The sequence below is a fragment of the Gymnodraco acuticeps genome, unplaced genomic scaffold (genome assembly GCF_902827175.1).
Source record: "Gymnodraco acuticeps unplaced genomic scaffold, fGymAcu1.1, whole genome shotgun sequence".
Classification (NCBI taxonomy): domain Eukaryota; kingdom Metazoa; phylum Chordata; class Actinopteri; order Perciformes; family Bathydraconidae; genus Gymnodraco; species Gymnodraco acuticeps.
The window spans coordinates 2,389,500-2,412,693 of NW_022992193.1; the positions used below are offsets into that span (position 1 = coordinate 2,389,500).

Here is a 23,194-nt window from a genome sequence, read left to right on the forward strand (position 1 = left end):
CCAAGGTGGTGTACAGTTGTGAATTATCTCCGCGGAAACTAATAAGCTGCAGCGGATGGTTTGGATGGTTAATGAACGATCCAGGTGAATGTGACATGATGTGACATACACCCATAACGACAGCTCAGCGGTGGCGCAGCAGTTGGGGTGAAGGCCCATTTACTCCGCATTCAGCCGTTCTGGAAGCACACTGCAGGAAAAAATGCACCGATTTATCAACCTGAGCCGAGTGTGTTTAGGAGTGTGTGAGCATCTGTGTGCACCTGTGAGAGTGTGGGGTGTGTACAGAGGGAGATAAAGCAAGAGAGGGGGAGACTCCTTCAGTGGGAGAGGTACTTTAGAACAATGGGCCTCATTTACCAGGATGTTTAATTCAAGTTGATCCAAATGAGCAGGTTGCTGATTGCCATATAAAGGCAGAACATACCAAGGTTGATAGATTTGAGTCAGGGTTGAACTCCAAATGGCCGTTAACCAGTTTTGTGATGTCCCACTGATATTTGACCTGGTAATCCATGAGTCTAATTGGACGTTTGTGCCAGATTTGAAGAAATTCCCTTTTAAGAGTTCTTGAGGTATCTCACGCTCAACAAGAGGATGGTGGGGAGGTCACAGTGATATGGATATTTTACCCTCAAACTCTGGTCAGTTGTTATTTGAGTCAAGTGGAATTTATTGCTACATTTTTGGAATTTCCCTCCAGAGATTTCGCGTCTAAGAGAATTGGACGGACGACTGACGTAAAGGCCTTAATGGCTTGAAAACTAATGAATAGATAATGAACATTATTTTCTTTTAATAAATAGAATTGAACTGAAAGCAAGCATTTCCCCCAAAGTTGTTCTTAAGTGTTCTTCTGAGAGTGCATCGTGGTTTAACAAGAGATCTCTTCTTAAGAACGTTTGGGGAATTAGGCCCAATTTTGGAACTTGTTGCCGCTTGATGTCTTCGTCTTTTGCTTCCGTTCTTAATTACCTACACCTCAAGAGAGGGAACTAAATGTAAAATGATCTAAGCTCTGTCGCCGTGATCACAACTCCCCTGTGGGACAAAAAGATCCCTCCAAAATGTCACTGTGCAGGCAATAAAAGAACGCTGCTGGCAAATTTACATGAGCAAATGTCAATACTTTTTGGGCTGTTGCAGTGGAATTACAGAAGGGGAAACTTTTTGATCAGTAAAGTTTGAGGAAAAACTTATCTATCTCATATGAAGATGAAGCACTTCTTGCTTTCAGATCAATATTTATATATGTGGCTAAATCTCCTTGCTGGGTGATGGCACTATTGAAGCATCAATTCATGCCGGTAAGATTGAGACCTTGTGACGTTTAAAATAGCCTATAGGCAGCACTAATGATGGGTTACGGTGACACCACAGCGGCCTCTGCGTTCGGCGAAGCAAACAGAGAGTAATTGAGAGAAGAAAAAGGACCTAAGATCTGATCCTTATTTCATTCCACCGAGCACGAGGCTATACTCTCAGCCGTCACACCGACGTCCATACATTGTCCGATATACTCGATGAGAAGTTGTGTTTTTAATCACAGCAGATAATTATCGCAGCAAGAAGCCGTTGATTCAACCTTCCCACCGGCTACTTCTAAAGTGGAAATGTGGACATACACTCGTGAGTAAACACAGTTGTTTGGATGTTTGAGTGCTTATACAAATCATATGCATTTCATTTAAACACGATTGCATACTGTATGCGCAAACACGCACATGTTTTCTTATTATACTGCCGTTTACTTCCAGAAAATCACTACTTTAGTAAATCCAGCTGAGTTAGTTTTTAAATGACATATGTAATTTGTAAAGCACCTTTAATGCAAGTGCAGTTAAAAGTGGTATACAGATGCCTGAGACAACAAGTCAAAAAGAATAGAAAATATTTTAAAAAATCAGCAATTTGAAAGATGAAGACTATAAACCAAGATAATAAAATAAAAAATAATATAATAAAAATCTGTTATTACAGTAAAAGTGGTAACACAGCAGTAAATAAAAACTTGATTAATACATTTTGTTTTAATAATATGAAAACGTACAATTAAATACTTGAATAAATGATGATAGTCCATGATTATTAGGTAGGTATTGTTATTGAAGTTTTAACAATACATTTTATGAACAGATTTCAAAAACGTATGCAGAGTTGCAGGAGAATCCACGCAAATGTCCGTCTCCCACTCTCATCTAGGAGCGTGCATACAGTATGCCTGTGTCTAATGAGACTCAGCTCAGGCGTGATGAGTAATATGTGTGTATGGAGAGAGGTGACCGATGCAATCAGGCCTCCCTACCCCGTGGATCTGGCAGACAAATCCCTCCCCTTATGCATCCTTGAGCACTGCTGATCCTTACAGATAATTAGAAAGACCCGGGGGGCTTATCCCCTCCGCCGCCAACTCTTCACAGTCTACCTCCACCCTCATTTTGGTGCATCAGCAAGGACATGTTCGGGGAGGGGCCCATGTGTGTGCATTGGAGGATGGGGAAATCTGCTCAGGATGCACATTAGTTGGTTTTGTTTCACACTGTTTGGTAACCACGGCGTGATGTGTTTCCCTGACAAGCTCTGAGATGCAAAGAATTGTGGGACTGCAATATTAATGAAGCCCCTGGGAAATGAATTGCTGAACATGGACACGGCATGGAGGCTGCTGACTGTATTAAATTCACCGTAACTTGATCATTTGTAACAGTAGACAAAGTAAAAAGATCATTGAGTGTGATTATTGACTACAATGTTCTTAACCGACAATGGTGAACACGATCGAGACATGATTAATTCATTTGTGATTGTTATGCAGTCTTTTTTGTTTGGCCCTGACTTCCATTGTATCTTGTCTCTATGTGCATGGATTTGAGAGACTGTTTAAAATAAAGGAAAAAGACTAGAAAAACCTTAGAAAAAGACAACAAACAAGGCAGCTCAGCCAGAGAGTACACAAGGTCTTTTTTTACAGCCAAAGTATTCCTTCAGATGAGAAAAAAACAACTCGATATACTAACTCAAATGCCTAGCGGCAACTTTGGTGGTTTCATTTCAAACCAACATGGACAACTTTAATTCCATCAACAGTTCCATCTGAAATGTAAACTTCATCTACTGAAGCTCTGGAAGCAGATAGTAAGAAGACTTTGAGTTGGAATTATTAACATTATTAAATTCAAGACTTTTTTGGAAACTATATTAGTATTTCTGCAACAAAATAGGTTTAACAAACCAAGTGGTTTACAAACATGTACTTAAACTAAGATAAAGTACACTACAAGCTTGAATTAATGTAAGCAAATGCAAGCCACCCAAAATGGCATTAAACCTGAGGATATCATTTGGCCAAAAGTACATACATTAAAACAATAGTTCTAACATACAATGGCACGCCTCAGAAAACACACATTCAACATGTTAATAATAAACAGGCAGATCTGTTTGCTTCTCATCCATTAACAGGAATATAAACTAACACTGTTGGCAGGAGTCATTTTACTGTTCAGTCCATAATCATAATTGTTGTCATCGCTCTATAGACAATTGTCTCTGTTGAAACACCTTCTATTCAAATCGGCATGATGGAGACAAGCACTGATCTCTGAACTCTAGCATGTTGTCTTAATATAGTTGTATATGTAAATATATAACATGTTTAATCTTACAAGCAAGATCCAAGTAGATATGCTTTATGAGTATCTCTTGGGGTTTCTCACGGGAGGGAGCTAACAGGCAGTTGGCTAAGTGGTTTTCAATGAGGTATAAAGGTGTGAGGGCTATATACAGTATGCAAAACAAAGATGTGTTCTACTAACTCCTTGGGATACCAAAAGGAGCATGGAGCACTCTTAGGACGCACACAAAAGAAAGCCTGCTCAAATAGCATGAGACATATATACAGACAGATATATTTGAGCCGGTTGCTGTTACATAAAGTTAATGTATTGCCCTAGCAAACAATACATACATATCACAAGGGTACAATATCAGAACATATTTCAACATGGGTGTAAATGTCTAAATACACATGTCCAAGCCTGCATGCAGTCCATTGAGACGTCACTCTTATTGAGATGGGATAACATGATAGCACAAGGAGAAGAAGGTGATTTGATTCAAAGCAAAGACTGAAATCCATCCTTCAATGAGGGAGGAAAATATGAAGGATATGTGCTGAGAGAGGCAGGGAGGCAGGGAGAGAGATAGTGCAGGAGGGGAAAGAAGTGTTAAGGCTTGGCTAATGAGAACAGGCGAGATGTGTTTGCTCAGCACAGAGCAGCGTATGCAGGGAAGCCAATGACACAGAGGGATCCACGCTAAGCTTGACCAGATTGGATCTCCAGTCATCGGGTGGCATCTCCGGGGAGCCACTTTGGGATGCAAATCTGAGCACACTCTGATGTGGGAGCGTACACGTTGGTGTGTCCCCACAAGAATATAAACACATGGCTGAAGACACACATGGGGCCAAAGATTGGGAGACACATTTCAAAAGTGCACAGATTTGACTTTCCCTGACTAAGCAATCGAAAAAAGAAGTGTGTGTGTTTATGAGAGTGCTTTTTTGACTGTATGTGCTTTTCCATGCACATAGCCCGAAGCATGCACTGTCCATTTTAATGATGTTGCCATGGTGTTTGTACACCAAGAGGCAACCTTCTCTCAAAATGTAAGCAAATGTGTCAGCGCCTTGCATCTTAACTTTATTTATTACCCTTAGGAAGTGATTTTCTAATTGGTTAATGCTCCACTGTTTGTAAAAAAAAAGTCCAGTAAGAAGTCTATGAAAAAATTACCCTACAAATTTTTTCAATGGGTTCAATTGCTTGATGCAATTCTACTTAAAATACAGCATGTTGTAAAAGGTGGAGTTTTAATTAAAGTAGACCATATTGCACATGTATGATAGAGGAGTGGGCCTACAGTTGTTTTTGGGTTTTCTTTCAAAGTGTGTTCTTACAGAATTGCAATGACTAAAAACCAATATGGCGCTGGCCAGATGTAACTGTAGTCCACAAACTAATAGGTGACATCACATGCACACATGCTTCCAAACATGTTTCAAAATAGTACAGGATTGAGCTGGAGAAATGATCTGAGGTGAATTTGTAAAACCGTGCCAAGACTGAAGAGTGCTACTTGAGGGATTCTAACGTCAGTCCATGAGTTTGCCAGTGGGTGTGTTTACCTTCACTGCTCACCAACAAAATGTTAGTATGTGGCCTAGATTCAAGCCTCCATCAAGGCGCCATCCCCCCACAAACCAATCAAGATCCATGTCCAGCCGGGGCTTCACTGCTAAAGACAATCATTTCACCGGCAGGACAGCGACTTCCATTATACTGAGCCTGAGGAGAGACTGTGAGAGGAGGACGGAGGGAGAGAGAAAGTTAGACTGGAGGAGATGGGAGCCAAATTAAAAGACTCCCGTAGCCTCGCATACACTCAGTTCCGATCCCATATTTAATTCAGTGATTGATTTGTTCATTAAAATACATCCCAAACCTAATTATACCATTAATAATCCAAAACCTAATGAAAGAAAGATGCTGTATATGTGTGTGTGTGAGAGGACGAGTGTGAGAAAGAGAAGGGGAAAACGAGAGAATCAGTTAGTGAGTGATGAAGAGAAGATGGAGACAAGAGGGAGATGCAGACAGAGACATAAATACGAGAACGGGGTCATTAAAAAAAGAGCTAGTGTTCTACAACTGAACAAACATTTGCACACAAACACATACAGGGTCACTTTCAGGGTATGTGGAAGGAGATCTACGGCCAACTTTGCCCTTTGTGAGCCCAAGCACATGGCCACCATGGTAACGGAGAATAGACAGATTTAAATACATGTTTAGAATCGAGTAGAGGAAAGACAAGAGAGGGATAAAGCAGAATGGGTAGACAGTAGAAGGAGAGAAAATGATTTGAAGACATAAAAGATGAGGCAAGGAAAGGAAACAAAAAAAGGACATAAAAAGAGAGAAAAGGATATAAAAGGATAGGACATAAAGATTGTAGGAGAGGTAAAGAAAAGACAATGAGGAAATGAAATAAAGGAAAGGACACAAACAGGAAGAAGTAAAAAGGGACGTAGAAAAAAAGGAAAAGAATGATCGAGACTAATAAATTAGAAGCCATTCACACAGATCTAAAGAGACCTCTGTGTGTGTCCGGTGTAGTGTGTGTTAGAGCATGTGTGCGCCGTTGTGCGAGCGTCACTCATTGTGTGTGTGTGGCGGTGGGAGCGGGGCAGCCCTGAGTGTGGCTGGAGATTAATGGGGGCCATTATCTCAATGCCCAAAACACTCAGTGATGAAGAGTCACTGCCTGGCGACAGGCCTCGGCCAATCAATTTGCGGCGCAGCGGTCACCTGCCCGGGTCAGAACCCACACACGGGCGCTGTTCGTGCTGTTGTTGTGGCGATGGTTGGGGGGAAATGGCAAATTGCCACCACATTATGGTGAAACGGTACATTTCATCTATTTAGGCGCTGTCTTGAGGTATTCACTGGTTCCATTGTGCAATAGTCCTTAGCTATAGGAGACATTTCAGAAGTAGGTATTTCCCTTTTTGTGTCAAACATTATCAGGCTACACTTGCTTCAATTATATATCCTGAATTAATTGTGTTGACGTTCTTTAATTCACTTCGGGATATACTGTGTGGTCACGATTAGAAGGTTTACCATGTCTCACTACGGAAGAGTGCAATTATTAGCAGCAAAGTAATGATTCTTTCATTCACAATATAATGGAGAGCAAAGGTGATGACAAAGAGACGGTTTCAGTGTATGGAGTCTTTCTTCTACTGGTTTGATTTCCCCCCTCACCGTTAAAGATATTCAGACGTAATAACAAAAGCATCCCAAGCTGAAAACCATGCTATAATAAATGCTTCTCCTCCATGTTGCCATTTTTATGTTAAGCTAAGCTAACTGTTTTCTGGCGAGAGCTTCATATTGAACAGCGGATATGATATGATGAAGTTATTAAGTTATAACCCAATAATTCTACTCCTGGCACTCTTAATATAAGGGATACAATAAGGTGCTTTTGATGAATGTATCAACTGTATCCTATGGCCCCTCTATATCCTTCTCTATGTTATTTACTCCCCTTCCTGTATTCTGTCCTCTGTCTTAACTATACCCTTTTCAAAGCTAACTGAAGTCCAAGGGAAAATTGTTCTACCCTTTTCTAGAAAATGGTGTGCCTTTCCGAAGGATGCCGTTTCACCTGGAGGACAGGTTCCCCATCATTACCTTGAGAGTGCAAAGATCACTCAGGGAAGAGGTCTCGGAGTTATGTATTCTCCTCACATGCTCAAACACACTTTGGCATGTGCTCAAATACACACAAAGAAGCACAAATGAATGGAAAGTAACACGGCGCAGAGAATGTCTGTCTTTTTCTGCCTTGAAAAATATCTCGGGGCTTTGTGATTGAGGACCTGTGGGGTGGATCCAAGAGGCTAATAAAACAGTGCAAACACGCTACCTGGCATTAACATCAACTCCATGACATGCTGTTAAATAGACTCCCTGCTGCAACTTGGAACACACCTGTATCAGCAAGAATGTAATTGACTCGATTTGATCCATGAGCAGTTTGATGTGGTTTAGCTTAGTTGTTAGCCATGCTAGCATCATGTCTTAGGGGAAGCACTTTGGTGACTCCAGATGAACACATCTCAACATCTATTGGATGGTGTATTGAGGAAGACTTGAAACCATTAACTTCATAGATTTCTATCAATTTAAAATTCTCTTCGGATATCAAAATAGCTAGAGACCATTTGATGTGCCTCCAAACCATTATTGACAGAAATGGAAGCAATAATGGAAAGGATAGTAATTCAGAGGAAAGTAGGAACACAAGAAACAATATTGATTGGACCAAATTGATTCACAATTCCACTCGATAAAAAATGATTTCCAATAAACCAGTCCAGCACCATCATGCACACTCTACATCAACGCACAACAAGAAATGACAGTTATTGGAATCAAATAATACACAATTGCATGTATGTACAGTGTGTTTTGAAGAGAGTTGTGAATTATCTCCCCTCTGGCTCTTCCTCCCATCTAGAAGACACTCCTCCCCCCCCCCCGCCGCTACAGGTGAAATCGAATCCAATTACGGCAATAAGTACCTGCTTAAGTAACCTGCTGCTCCGGCTCTTGGGAATCATCCATCATGGGGGAATTAAGGGTTAAGACCTCCCACACTAACCCACAACCCGGTGAGACCAGAGCTCTCATCCCAAACTCAGATAGATGAAACAAGCGTGTGGACTGAAGAGAATATTGCCTTTAACGATGACCAATATGAATCAACTCCAAAGGCCTGACAGACAGGGGAGTCCTTTGGAAAGAGGAAATGATATGAAGAATGGCAAAGCGGGTTACTTATGAACATGTCATTTATGATTTTACTGTTTTTTTATGGCATCACCCACCCTATAAAAAAGGGTTTGTTTGATGAAAAAAGGCCCAATGTATATATAATAATATCCAAATAAACATTTCCCAACACACGTCAACTTCCCTTTCTTTGACAATTATATTTTTGTGGGGGAAAACAATGGCTGATTTCCATTTGATTTGTCACTTCAAGTACTGTGATCACACTCTTTCATTTCAGTTAGCTATGTGTACAAAGACACACGTCCCTCTGCATCTTCTCTGTAATCTGCTACTCCACGACTGGCAATATCCCTGACTTGTTAATATGATTTTTTACCATCATTTTGTCTTGAATTTCGGCCTGCGGTTAAGCAACACAGGTGCTCTGTCAGTAGACAAAGAGCATTTGGCTTGACCAGTGGAATATTTGTATTCTACAAGCGCTTCATGGAGGCACAGGAAACTTAAGTGGATAGAACCACACATCTTCATTATACAACTGGCACATTTGGAGAGCACAAAATCAACTCTGGCAGAATATAAACAGTTGTTTGTCTTGTCAGAGCTGATGTTGGGGGAAGCTTCTGTATCACAGCAGATGTCTGCCTACCCAGCATGTAATAGCAGCCTAGCACCCTACTACCACCCCAGAGTTATAACTTCAAATCTCACCCAATAGTCACACTAGCAATCTGTATCGACTTCATTTGCAAACAAATGCTCTGTAGCTAAGCAAAGGTACACACAGTATTTCAAGCCTTACTGCTGTCTCGGAGAATGGGCTTTTAATTTGTCAATTTCTTGCCCTGTCACTCATTCCCTAAAGGATATAATGCGTGTTGATGTGCTTCTAAAACGGAGTTCAAGTCATTGTGAAGGGTTGTGGAAATGATCAGCGTGTCAAATAGTGATGATAATAAGGGCCGAACTGGAGAGAGATTAAAAACAAGTCAACAACAGTAAACCGGCGCACATTTGGCATATATCTTACAATGCTACAAAGCCTGGTGCACGTAACTGAAAAGTCACTGGGATCATGGACATTGTTCAAGCTGTTTAGAAAGCTGTTTAAATAGGAATTTGGAACGTCAGTAATATCATGTTTTTGCAAATTTGGACCTTGTTCGGGGTGACACTGAGTTTGGCGAGCCTCCTCATGTCACCATCCGCCACATGCTGGCTTTGGAAAAAAAAGTCACGATGACATTAACACAAACCCATAATATCTCGAACAAGAGTCACACCTGCCAAGCGCCAGATGCCGTCCACTCGCGACCGAGTCGCTTACCTTGGCGATTTGGACACACCAGTTGAGCAGCAGCTGCGATCCGATGTTGTCCTTGTGCTCGTGCACGTAGTCGAGGAGGCAGCCGTGGGGCATGAGCTGCGTGACCAGCTGGATGGTGGGGCTCAGGCACACGCCCAGCAGACGCACCAGGTGGGGGTGCTCCATGCTGGCCATGATCAGGGCCTCCTGGGTGAGAGGGGGGGGAAGAGGGACAAAGAGGGACTAAGAAGGCTGTCGCAATTCATGGCTGTGAATACAAAACAAGTCTTTCCTCTATTTACTCTAAACCTGATCTATGTATTGTGGAACATAGGAGCGTATTTTATTTCCACAATCAATTAGTGTCTTGGCATCACATTTAGAATAGTAAAGTGACAATCATTTGTGTTGGACCCTTCAGAATCTCAACATCAAGACTAGGAACACCTGCTGTGGATATTCTACTCATGGAGGAGTAGTAGAATTGTGTCTGTCCTTGCATCTATAATCCATGGTATAACTCTGCCCTGTATTCCACAGACTTCCTACTATAGGTGGAGTAAGATGCATAAATTAGGACTTGTGGGATGATGACTGTATCTGCATGCACAGCATCTGTCCACAGAGTATTCCCACTGTGCGAGAAAATCCTGCAGAAACCCTCTTCAAAGCTGCTTTTTTCATCCATTTTTGATGGTGTATAAAACACAGAGGTTATGAAATGGTGCAGCATTGAAACAACGCAACGTGAGTCGAGCATTTAAGATAAGATAAGATGGACTTTTATTAATCCCTCGTGGGGAAATTGTTTCTCTGCATTTGACCCATCCTAGTGTTAGGAGCAGTGTGCTGCCATTTTGAACGGCGCCCGGGGAGCAGTGTGGGGAACGGTGCCTTGCTCAGGGACACCTCGGTAGCACTTGGTCTTGCCGGGACTTGAACTGGTGACCTCCCAGTTGCCAAGCCAACTCCCTATCGACTTCGCCACCATATTGGAGAGGCAGTGTGTAAATAGGGGGGGGCCCTATTTACACACTGCCTCTCCAATACAGTGTGTTTGATTTCCAATATCTCTGCGTGTGAATGCGTGTCTTCCCGCAGCAGATGGACGTAGAGGTGGGAGCAGTTGGGACTCCACGTCGGGTAATTGTTATTGCCGCGCTGCGAGCAGACGGATGTGCGGCGGTGATGAAGTGTCATGATAGCGAGGGCTGGTACTCGTGTCCGGCGTGTGCGTGCATGAGCAGGAGCTGCACTCGGAGTTTAAAGAACACTCACTTCCAGCCTCTCAGTCACGCGCTCTCACATGCGGACACACTCTCTTGGCAGCTCTCTAACACACTCACACACTCAAGGACGCACTCCCTGCATACGGTCGAGGAGGTGTATATCCAGGCTTGGCCCTGGGGCTGGCTGATAGATAAATGAGGTGCCTTTTTAAATTTAGGTGCTAAAGAATGAGCTTAGAGGGAGAGTGGTGGCCGTGTGGATTAATTCTAAACAGGGGAGGGGGGGGGGGGCAATAGGCCATAGAGAGGCTTTTGGCACCATCAGGGCTCTGATTTAAACAGAGCCTCGCGGCCCAAGGTAGTGCCACTACATCTCCACTTCATAAAACCACCTGCCCCCCCCCCCTCACTGCTCCTCTGCAACTGGCCTGACATTACACAACTCCAGCCAACACCTCGGGATGAAGAGAAAAAAGGGAGGGAAAGTGCGTGTAATAGAAAGACGAAGGAGCTTTTATTCTGCGCCGGTGACCCCAAAACACTCGCGACTCGTAAACTACGTCCAGCTAAACTCTTCCTCGTGTGTGTGTGTGCACCGGTGTGTGTGTTTCTCTCTCATCTCCCTGAGCGCTGACCTCCATTACTGCCGGCTGACCCTCCTTTCCCATCTAGCTCACACACACACACACACAGAAGAAGAAGACGCCGCCGCAGCAAAAGTGTGTGTTGCTAAATTAGTGTGGCTTTTGCATTTCACACAAAATAATCAACCCCGCACTCTCGCGTCACATATATGTCGACACAAGAAAAATAAATCACCTACATGCGAGGCCGCCGCCACCCGGGGGGCCTTTTGTTGTAAAGTGCGCGCTGTTTGCTTATGCGGGTTTGGGTTTTCCGAGTGTGTTTGGAGCCGGCACTCCAGTGGCCGGTTTCCCAGTTGTGAAGCGTGAGCCTGCCTTTAGATTGCTGTTTAACAAGTCGGCAGACGGAGCATATTGGCTCTGGGTGGACGGAGACCCCCGCTGGGATTAACAGGGGAAGGAGGAGAGGGAGATGAGTAAGGAAAACGCAGGAACAGAACAGAATGAGAACATTGTATCAATTGTTTCCAGGTTTTAACTTGAGTTTCTCGCAAAAAAACAAGATTACAATTGAAGACTTCATGATAACGTTTTAGCTTATCTTTGCCCAAAGCTTATCAGAGCTTGTGTGCTTCATCATTTAGCCGAATAGTTATTTAGCAAAGATAGATCCTTCTGTATGCAAAAAACAGTTAACCTTTGTTAGTTTACTACTCCTAAGGATGTCATGAGATGATGACTTTTAAACATATACAAGTGTGGCATTCACATATGCATGTGTGGTAGGCTGCATGATAACATGTGTGGGTGTTCATTGCAGTGGCTATATATGCTGTATGATTGTTGCTACGGGGACATTTCCGCGATTGGCAGGTGATGTTGTACTCCAGATTATTATTGTTGTTGCGCAACTGAATAATAATTCATCTCAACCAATGTCTGTGTTTGTGTTTTATTTATCTCTCTCAGTGTTAACATTAATGTTGGTGAGCCATAAATTGCACTAACATTTATTCAGCAGCTATTTCCAGACTTTTGATGCATTATTATATTAAGTTTTGAACAGTTTGGAGCAAACCTCCAAGACGATATTGAAGATTGCGAAACCTCGTTATAAGTCAATTACAGTAGAGGTGTGTGAAAAGAAAGATAGGTGGAAGACAGAGGAAGATAAGGGAGGAAGAATTGGAAACTCCCCAGCTTACTCCTCTCCTACTCCCCTCTATCACTCCTGGATTCCAATAAAGCCATTTCTCATAAACAAGTGCTGTTTTTTAATAGACTCTCGTTCGATACATGCCTGGCTGCATAGCGCTGTGAAGTTCACTTTATCACCGGCTCTGACTGAGATGGTACTCTCGTAAGAATTTACTGCCGAATGCACAATCCCACAAAGTCACAGGCTCGGCCATTTCTTTCCACAAGGCTGAGGCTTTACGGCTCGGGCACACAAACAGAAATTGCGGCGGCATAAATACTCACGTCCATGAACTCCACATTGGCTTTCGGGCCGGTGGTCTCGTTGAGGATTTTAATGGCAACAGGGATCTTCACTGTCTCACCTTCTGGCACCCAAATGCCCTGAAATGTACAAGTAATCAACATAAATGCAGTTTCAATAAACACAGCCATGATGATGTTGATGGGGACTTCCTGTGTTTAACAGTGTCTTCTGTCCCGCTTACATTCCTCAAATACAAATAAAACTAGCAGCTGTTGAAACATTGACGTTCGTGCAGAATTTCAAGAAATGTCCTCATGGGCTAGAGAGATCGCTTTTACGAAAATGGGACTAACATGAGGTCACAGTGACCTTTAACTATCACATTTTAGTCAATTCATCCTTGCTTCCAAGTGGTTGTTTTTGCCACATTTGAAGAAACAATATCTAATTTGTCCTGAGATATTGCACTCACAAGTACATTTTTTAATAGCTCTGATTCCTATCTGGCTGTAACACTTGTTTATGTAGATAAGCTATGGTCATAACATCTAACTTTACCAAAGGCCTTGGTGGTAAAAAAAGAAGCTACAAATACGTATTTAATGAGTTGCAGGGTGTTATGAATAATTTTGCCAAGGGCAGTGAAGTTGGCAAGCAAACTCCAGTTTCTGTTCCAGGTCCTTGAGCGGCCCTGGACTCATGTCCGTCAGGAGACACTGACACAAAGGGACATGTTGATGCTTGTTGTTTAGGTTGTCAATTATAATTGCAAGCGGAAAAGCTTTTTATTTGATTGTCTTCCTGAGGAGGCGACAATTCAACACACTGACCTTGTACACTGTTCCAAAAGCTCCAGATCCTAGAATCTTGACCCTCTTCAGCTCCGTCTCCTTCAGGATCCGCAGCTGAGCCTGGTTGGGGGCCGTTCCGCTGGGGGTCAGGGGCTCCACCAGCTGACAAAACGCACAACACAAATTAAGTCCATTTATCCTTGTCAACTCTTTTTATGGCTTGGAAAATAAAGCATTCCTCTTGGCTTTTTTATGTAAAACCTGAAGCACTTGTAACCTCTTGCTCTTGGCACTCTGTATGCATAAACATGTCTTAAGAGTGGAGCATCCTTTTATTCTAATCAACAAAAAACAAGTCTTGGAAAGAGAAGGAGGCTTTTTAAAAAAAAGCAGCCAGCCTGCCTTGTCCTGATAGTCGTGAATTTGGCTGGTGCACGGAGGGATTTAGGAAATACAAATAATTCAGGTGTGTGGAGTTCTGTCGAAACTGGCAGTTACCTATGTGGGCCGCGGCGTGAGCAAATCACAGGGTGGTGTCACCTGCTATCACAGCCGACAAAGAGTAGCGGCTCACCAGCTGTGCACATACAAAACAATTCCAATTTCGAGGTTATGACAAGCCTCCTCCGCACTGCCTGGCTGCCAGTAACAGCTGACACTGAACAGCATCCCAGCAGCTGGCCGGCCACCCGCCCGCCCCACCAGTAGCCGCTCAACAAAGCCCCGGCTAGTAAATATAAAGGAGCTGTAACCGAGCAGGAGAAAACTGAGCCAAAAGGAAGGAGCATACATGTATCTCAGAACACATGTATATTCCACATAAGCGCAAATATTGACACCACACATATAGAGCATATATATATACCTCCACAGGAAGTCAATGCCTCCGATCGATACGAGTCTTAATGAGCCTATCGGGCGCCTCATTCGCCGCGGTTTATCAGCGGTATAATCACCCAGCTCAACCACGGCCATCAAACAATATAATGAGACCATATATCAGTCGGTCAGCCACACAAGCACTTACTTAATGTGATATAAAACCATCAGCACAATAGGAGCGGCCATCGCAACGCCAGGCGGGGCAACAGAATGGATGACATTGCCCACAGCTCGGCAATGACACGTCGTTTAATGGCTGCTGTTATGGCCCGGGGCCTGAAGGCGCGGTGTTGGCCTGCTGACATGTCACTGCAGGAAGTGAGTGAGCTGACAGGGAAGTGGATGGAGGATGAGGGATACATATTGAGAGAGGGGAGTGAGGAGGCAGGAGGGAGCATGACACAGGGGTTGTATAATAATGTATAATAACCTACATCCTAATCATTTAGTCAACGGCATTACTGTTCGATTTGACTTGAGATATTTTGACATGAATCCGACTCATTATCGGCTGATGGTAAAATAAATGGACATGACCTAGATCTCTTCGCATTGTTGAAATATCGTTGCTTTTTGTGTGACTATCAGTCACACGATTACACAACCAATTACGCTAGCAATTCACGCGCAAGAGACTTTCTGCAAATAAAATCATAGTTTTTATCAATAGGAACTGCTTGATTTGGATAAAGAATAGATTAAAATATTCTAAATATAGCGTACCTTAAGCGATATCAATGTATTATTGCAGTCTTTTCTTTTAGGTAACTAAAATACATTTGGGAGGTGGGGTATACAAAAAAAAAAAAAAAAAAAAAAAAAAAACACAACAGAAAAGCAGTCAGGAGGAAGTTGATTAAGAGGGGGGGGGGCTTTATAGATAAAGAGTTGAAAAGGTGGGTTTTGAGGCGGGACTGGAACAGGGTGAGGGACTCAGACTCACGGAGGTCTTGGGGGAGTGAGTTCCAGAGCTTCGGGGCTGCCACAGAGAAGGCTCTGTCCCCGAAGCTCCGGAGTTTGGCCTTGGGGATTGAAAGCAAACCGGCTGAGGATGATATTATCATCTCAGTCCCCTTCCACAGCAGTACATTGTTTACCTTCAGACTCAGCATGGCTCCTGTCTGGGGACATGCCGGCTGCCACTGACTATAGATAATAGACTGCATTTGGATGGAAGTACCTCATATCAACTACATTTAAAACATCCTTTAGGCCAGGGTGACCCAGAACTACCAAAGTGACCTATTGAGATGTTGTTAGTCTTTCAAAAGAACGTATTGCATGAAGTGATAAATTACATATAAGCAGATGTATTTGCAACGACAAGACGGACAAGCTTTGGTCACATCCATCAGCCTGATAGTTGGCCAAAGAGCATCAGCTTGTTGCTGCATTACAATGCCTGAATAACAAGAACAAAAAGGTGCTCTAGGTAGAGAGAAATGAAGAGATTCAGAGAGAGAGAGATCGCAGACGAGGCACAGGGAGGAGGTGACGGAGCAGCAGTAGGAGCAGATGGTGAAAGGCTGTAGCTGTTATTGTTTCATTAGGACAAAGCTGGACTGCTCTGATGAGGAGTGGAGGAGTCTATTAAATAAGACGCCGCACACCCATGGCCTGAAAAGTTCTCCTGTGCTCGTTCTCACGCACACACACTCATCACGCCACTTTATTTACCAGCTAATAATGCACCTCGCCTTTGCCAAATGAGCTTCGCCGGTGGCTCGGCGTAGAGGATTCGGATGCTTCATTGGACAAATAAGCAGTGTGTTCAAGCCTCGAGCAGGAATACATTCACAGAATTATTCCGTATTGAGTAAGTTAACAACGTCCTCAAACAGAAAGTTGCACTGCAAAACCCTCGGGTGTACGCTTTCATGTTAACATATACAATGCTACATTTGTTGTGCTGTGTAGGTGGAATTAGGTGAAACTAGGTGAGCTACAGAATAGTTTGTTGTTAGGGACATCATTCAATATTAACTCTGTAGTCAGAATAGCTTAATGAAGGTTAAAGAGGGTAATGAAATGTGGTATTACTAAAAGGATCGTAAGACACAATGCAGCACCAAGGGGATACATGCATGAGAGTCCTTTCCAATGTTAATTGAACTATTAGGCTAAAAGAACTAGCTGAAGGCATGACCATTTTCTCCCTAACATTGTTCCATACAACAATAATCACCACATTTTCCTCTTTAAATTGGGTGTCATGATGGCCTTGTACAATATTCTTGTTAAACCACAATGACACATGGTGAGCTCATTAGGATTAGCATGATAGCAGGAGAGCGTGCTGCAAGGACATTCATTCTTGGTATTAGCAAGTCCATCCCAGCAGCAGTGATCTCACTTATCCTCCATCTGCATTTAAAGAGCAGTCTTTGTACTGTACTGCTTAGTTACTAAATTAATCACTTAGATCTGTAAACAATCTCTATTAACCCATCTTGTGCACACAGTTCTAATTGTGCCGTTACTTGATCCATCAGACTTATTTATTGCATATTTGGTTATCATTCACAATGCACAACATTGTGAATTTACTCAAATACAATCAATGTTGTTAAAGTAAATGTATATATCGTTGTGTTCTGTCTGTCGGAAAACAGCTGTATTGACCGTCCGTCTGAAACCCTCTGTTTTAGTGACTGTCTCTTTAAGAGAACCAAAACAAGTCTACTCCTTTCTGATTGGTCAGTGTTTTTTGTGTCTTTCAAAGTTTTTCGAACCTCATTGGAGCAGACAATGACTGTAACGATACTGTGATGTGATTCAACTTTATTGTCATTACGTAGTACATGTACTAGTGACGAAATGTAAGTTTAGGCATCTGACCAGAAGTGCAAAATAGCAGTGCAGGAGTCTACATAATGAGAATAATTATACATGGAATTAGTATAAATAGAATAATTATAAATAGGCTATAAACAGACGAATATATACAGTGTAAACGGCATTGACAGTAAAAGATATAAACAGGTGGGTGGTGGGTATGGGCTTGAGTCTATCAGCGGGCAGAGTTCAACAGGGTAACAGCCCTGGGGAAGAAGCTGACTCTGAACCTGCTGGTCTTGAACCGGAGGCTCCTGAGGCGCCTCCCGAGGGTAGGAGGACAAACAGATAGTTTGCAGGATGAGAGGTGTCTTTGAAGATGTTGTGAGCCCTCTGCAAACACCGTATCCCCTGGATGTCCTCGATGGCAGGGAGTGGGACACCGATTATGCGTTGGGCGATTTTCGTCACCCTCTGCAATGTCTTCCTATTGAGCATTGTGCAGTTCCCATACCAGGCTGTGATACAGCTGGTCAGGATGCTCTCAATGATGCAGCGATAAAAGTTCACCAGAATCTGAGGAGAGAGGTGATCTTTCTTTAGTCTCCTCAGGAAGAAGACGCTGGTGAGCCTTCTTTACTATGCTGGTGGTATTGTTGGACCATGAGAGGTCATCGGGTATGTGGACCCCCAGGAACTTGAAGCTAGACACACGCTCCACCGCCGTTCCATTTATGTGGATGGGAGCGTGTGTGTTGCCTTTCAATTTCCTGAAGTCCACAATGAGTTATTTTGTTTTTGTTGTGTTAAGGTCCATAAAATATATAAACACTTTTTTGCCCCACTGTATGTGGGGTAAAGGAACAGTGAGAGGTGGTCAGACTGACCCAGGTGGGGGAGGGGGATGACATTGTATGCATTGGCCATGTTGGTGTAAACACGATCCAATGTTTTGTTGCCTCTCGTGGGGCAAGAGACATGTTGTTGGAATTTGGGGAGTAGTCTTCAAACTGGAGTGATTGAAATCACCCGCAACAATGAAAGCTGCCTCAGGGTGTGCAGTTTGTTGTTGGCTAATGGCTGTGTGCAGTTCTTTCATTGCAATTTTAGCATTAGCATCCGGGGCTACATATACGGCTATTACTAGGATTGCTGTGAACTCTCTGGGTTGATAGAAGGGTCTGCATTTAATAAAAAGATATTCCAGATGAGCTGAGCAGTGACTGCTGACAATAGCAGAGTCTGTACACCATGCTTTGTTTACATACATGCACAGCCCCCCTCCCCTGGTCTTACGGGAGTCGTCAGCTGATCTGTCTGCTCTGAAGAAGTTACGCCCAGTTAGCTTAGCGGCGCTATTGGGAACGCCGCTGTTTAGCCATGTTTCCGTGAAGATCATGATGTTGCAGTCCATCATCCGTTTGTGGTTGACGATGCCTAGTCGTATCTCATCCATTTTGTTCATTATAGACCGCAGATTGGCGAGGAAAATGCTGGGTAGGGCGAGCCGATGCGGTGTTAGCTTCAGCCTAGCTCTTAGCCCTACTCGCTTCCCCCGCATTTGTTTACGGTCGCTACGCCGTCTGTGTGCACAACCGCTCGGCAGAGTAGACTGAGCAGGCTCCGGTGATCTCCGGAATGATACGGAGATAATCTGTTAAAGAGTTGGAATGGCGTAGTCCAATGTTTAGGAGTTGTTGGCGGCTGTATGAAGTTAGTGAAAGGCTGTTCCGAGTGAACAAACTTAATAAAAGTAGACAAATAAATACTATTTTGCTAATTCTAGAGAGACGCTGAGCCTCGCGTTGTGTACGCGCCGCCATAGCAATCTGAATACTGTAGCGACATCACATCGACATTTTAGGCAAGTCCTAAAGGGTTTTAAGGGAGGGTTTCTAAATATGGGCTGAAATGAAATAAATTGAATCTAATGTTTCAATTTTGGACTTTAAAAGAAGTCTGGTTTGTTAATTGTGCTGCAAAAAAGCTATTTGTATTTCCTTTCAAATTATTAAAAAGGTGTGAAATGTGCACATCAAAAATGTGCCCTGGCCTCAATACATGACAATGTGATTTTTTTGGACTAGATTGAACATGAGTTTTAGTATATTTGAACAATAGCTGGCTTTTGTAACGACATCCCGTGCCTCTGTTCAGCCAGCCTGCCCTGGCGTGAACAACGGGAGCTGTCCAGCTCCTCTGAACGCTGAAATGCTTCTTGTAAGAGAACAGAGGAGAGCATGTAAGCAGCATGGGAGCTGTCCACAGCCCGCGGTGCTGAAACACTCACATGGCATGTGTCTGTACAACGCTGCTGGAAGAGGACCTTGGGGGGAAGGATAAAGGGAGGGTGACTCCAAGTGCATTAGTCCTGCTTCATTGCACCGGGGTCAGAGTTCAAGGCCCGGGGTCACGCTGCAACAGTGAGGGGACTCTGCTGTTTGTGCGCTCTCTCCCTGCGAGCAAAGCAATTTGTTTTCAGGGGCTTCCTTTAAGAGGCACGACAGTGTGAGTCTGGCTTTTTCCCCCTTCAAGGTGAGGTGTGGGAAACAACAAAAACAGAGTCTAAAAGATAGGAGAATAAAGTGTTTGCACGCAAGGGAGACAGACAGGTGAATGGAGATCAAAATAAAGAAGAACAACTAAACGGGGGGCGCGAGAAAAGAATATTAGAACAAATGGGGAAATGGTGTGCTTTGCAACAGCCTTGACACATGTCATTGATATGTAAATGTCGGCCGTGTGCTCGGATCACGTTTTGACAGCATGACTCAAGGCTTTCTTTTTCCTGTCTGACACAAGAGGTGAGCTCTCTGTTTTGAAAAAGGAAAAACAATGGCAGATAGGGAAAGAGAAGGGAAGTCCCTGAGCCATGGCTGTCCCCAAATCCCTCACCCAGACAAGCTTGATCTCCATTCGCAGCCTCGGCTCTATTATTCGTTTGAATAGAGGATCCACATTCTGCAGCCGTCTAAAGCCTATCGTGCTGTTTCATCAGCCAAAAAGAAGCCTGTGGAAAGTATGATACAGGGTGCGGGAGCGCAGGTTTGTTAGTATGCTGGGTAGGCGAGAGCGGAGAGAGGCATTCAGATGGAAAGTAAACAGAGTATGCACAAAGTATGCACGCAGTGTGAATGCATATATTGATACTGTATGTTAAAAAGGAAGAATTCAAATCCCAGAGAGATGTGAGGAAACCACCACCGCCTTAACAGAACTGATTCTGAAATACTGCTGCTGCTTTCTGCCCTCAGAGTCAACATTAAACATGGAGAACAGGGTTCCTAGCTTAAGGCAAGATTCTACACCTTTGAAAAGAATATAAAAGCATTTTTTCTGCTACCTGATTCTGAATGGCGATAATGGTAAATAATATACAACAAAAGTAGATTTTATAATTAGACAAAGAAAACCACATAATTCTAACTTTTTTTTTAACTTTGAAAAATTCTATTTAAAACATTTTAATACCAATTGTACGGAAGAGGATTAGGGCCACATAGAAAAATGTTTTGTGAGGATTTGAAAAAAATATAATTTTTTTTTGTTCTGAGAAAAAAGTCAGAATTCTGAGAAAAAAGTCAGAACAAAATATTTTTTTTTTTTTTCAAATCCTCACAAAAAAATGGTTATGTGGCCCTAATCCTCTTCCGTACAATTGAGCTGTATTTTTAGACACATGATTATTTTATCATTCTTTGCATGTAACTATAACTTTTACTATTTTATTTCATCCCTGTTGTATTCTACTTGATTTGACAGGTTTTTAACCTATTGTGTTTCCTTTGCCCTTTTGACGTTGTATGTGTAGCGCTTGAAATGCCTAGTTAAAAAATGCTATTTTAATAAACTTGCTTTGCCTTACTTTGTAGAACGAGTGCCCTCACCACTTGCACAATACCAATTTACAACAAAACCTTCATTTTTTAACTGAGGTGATGACTACGGATGATATATCTACATCCATGCTGGCATAAATCACAACGTCACATTATAACACTATCAAACATTGATCCAGAGCTTAGCTCCTCACCATTCAGCTAATGTGATACTCGGGACACTAAAACACAGCTGCTAATGTGTCGTGGGGATGGAACCCATGACCTACTCTTAATAAGTGGTCTGTCTGTAATCCGTAGGCCAGCTTGTGTCAGGCGTTAAAGATTTGATTGTGTTTAATTACTTTTATACTCTATTAGGTCTCCCCGAGGTTGGGAAAATTGACTCGGCTGGCAATAATTCATGATTCCCTGGTGGAGTATTCCGTCTAGGGTACATTTATTAACTTTGGTGATTGTTTAATCATTTACCAATACCGTTTCATTGGAAAAATACACAGATAAATTACTTTTGGCCAAGATACGGAAGACCAAGAAACAGTGACCAATCAGAGACAGCTTTTTTAGGAGTGGTTCTTAAAGAGACAGTCACTAAAACAAAGCATTGTAGACGGAATTTGAATACAGGTATACTTAGACAGACAATTTGAAAGAAATAAAGTGTTTTTTGCACAAGGAAGCCTATAAACGTGTTTGAGTAGAAATCCAAAATAAAAATAAGTAGCTTAAAAATAGCATGATAGGTGTCCTTTAAAACATATTCAGAACTTGAATTGAGGAATATGTTTTAAAGGATCTGCAGATGGATTGCGTCACCGTCACAAATCAGTAACTTTATAACGGGAGATGCAAAAGGGGTCAAGAAGATCCCCCTGCAGACTCCCCCCCCCTCCTCTCCTTCACTGCGACAGTACATTAGTGAATATGCTTGGACTGAAGACTTCCCTTCCAGTCAAGATGCTGTTGGAACAGGGCCCGCCTGATTAAGATGGATGTGTGTGGCCGGGACGAGGCAGAAAGTGCCCATGGCCGCCCTCCTCCGATTCCCCTCTCCAGCCTGACAGCTGTCTATAACACTGCTGCCTCTACCTGTAAATTATACTAATGCAGAGTGACAGGCAGCCTGCCCCACTCCTATAGGCAAGGCCACTCGGCGGACCTGCCGTGTGACACAACCGCTGGAACAAGAGTGTGTTTTAGGGTGATCAGCGCATCAACCCTGCACTCACCTACACCTCAATCTTTGACTTTCTCCTCTGAATATAAAGTCTGCTCGGCGGTCTAATGCTTCCAAGAAATGAACTCCCTTCAAGGCCAGATCGATGGGGCGATGGTGGCCGTGCATAATTTTCCGCGCAATGCGTGGTTTGGCTAAGTACCATAGCCAAGGTTTAATGTGTCAAGGTTTGCTTTTAAGTCTAGAATTCGTCTGGAAAAGTGCACTGCCACTTTGAGGTAAAGGATTTCTAACAAACTCAAAGAAAGTGGCGAGCGATGCACCCAAAACAAACCAAAAAGATAAAGGGAAAAGGCTTTTAGAGCAGGAAAACATACAAAAGTGTCTAAGTTAGGCATTTACTTCTCGGAAATGCCATCAAAGACACCCATCAGTGGGCCATAGACTCAATCCCCTTTTGTGTTATGTCCTTAGGCGAAAGAACATGATTCAACAGACATTGATTCAAATAAAAAACACTAAAGCCATTACTAACCCCAGAGCTATTACTCATTTATTCTGTAGCTGCAATTAATTCTACAAATGCTGTACCCTCGGACAAAAGTCATGGTAAAAGCAGCAGAAAACTCTCACCTCCGTCTCCAAGAAGCGCCGCAGGGCCCTCTTCTTCTTGATGCTCTTGCGGCGGACAGAGACGGCCACGCTGAGCGCCAGAATGACGATGATAAATAAGCCGCCGATGATGCCAGCTGCTATTAGCGGTGTCCTGTAGAGGCGGAGGAAGAGAAGAAGCATTAA

The 23,194-nt window shown here is 43.0% G+C and overlaps 1 protein-coding gene across 4 annotated transcripts in view; it reads right to left on the reverse strand.

Annotated features, from left to right (window-relative positions):
- The window catches only part of LOC117539327 (receptor tyrosine-protein kinase erbB-4-like), a 245,644-nt gene that overhangs the window by 31,905 nt on the left and 190,545 nt on the right, over positions 1 to 23,194 (reverse strand). For 3 of the 4 annotated variants that reach the window (XM_034205468.1, XM_034205465.1, XM_034205467.1), the window contains 4 exons: positions 23,030 to 23,162; positions 13,763 to 13,885; positions 12,971 to 13,069; positions 9,697 to 9,882 (listed from right to left, as the gene is read on the reverse strand). In XM_034205468.1, coding sequence (XP_034061359.1) covers positions 9,697 to 9,882; positions 12,971 to 13,069; positions 13,763 to 13,885; positions 23,030 to 23,162 — 541 coding nt within the window. The remainder of the gene's footprint in view (positions 1 to 9,696; positions 9,883 to 12,970; positions 13,070 to 13,762; positions 13,886 to 23,029; positions 23,163 to 23,194) is intronic. The other variant, XM_034205466.1, reaches the window with a different exon arrangement.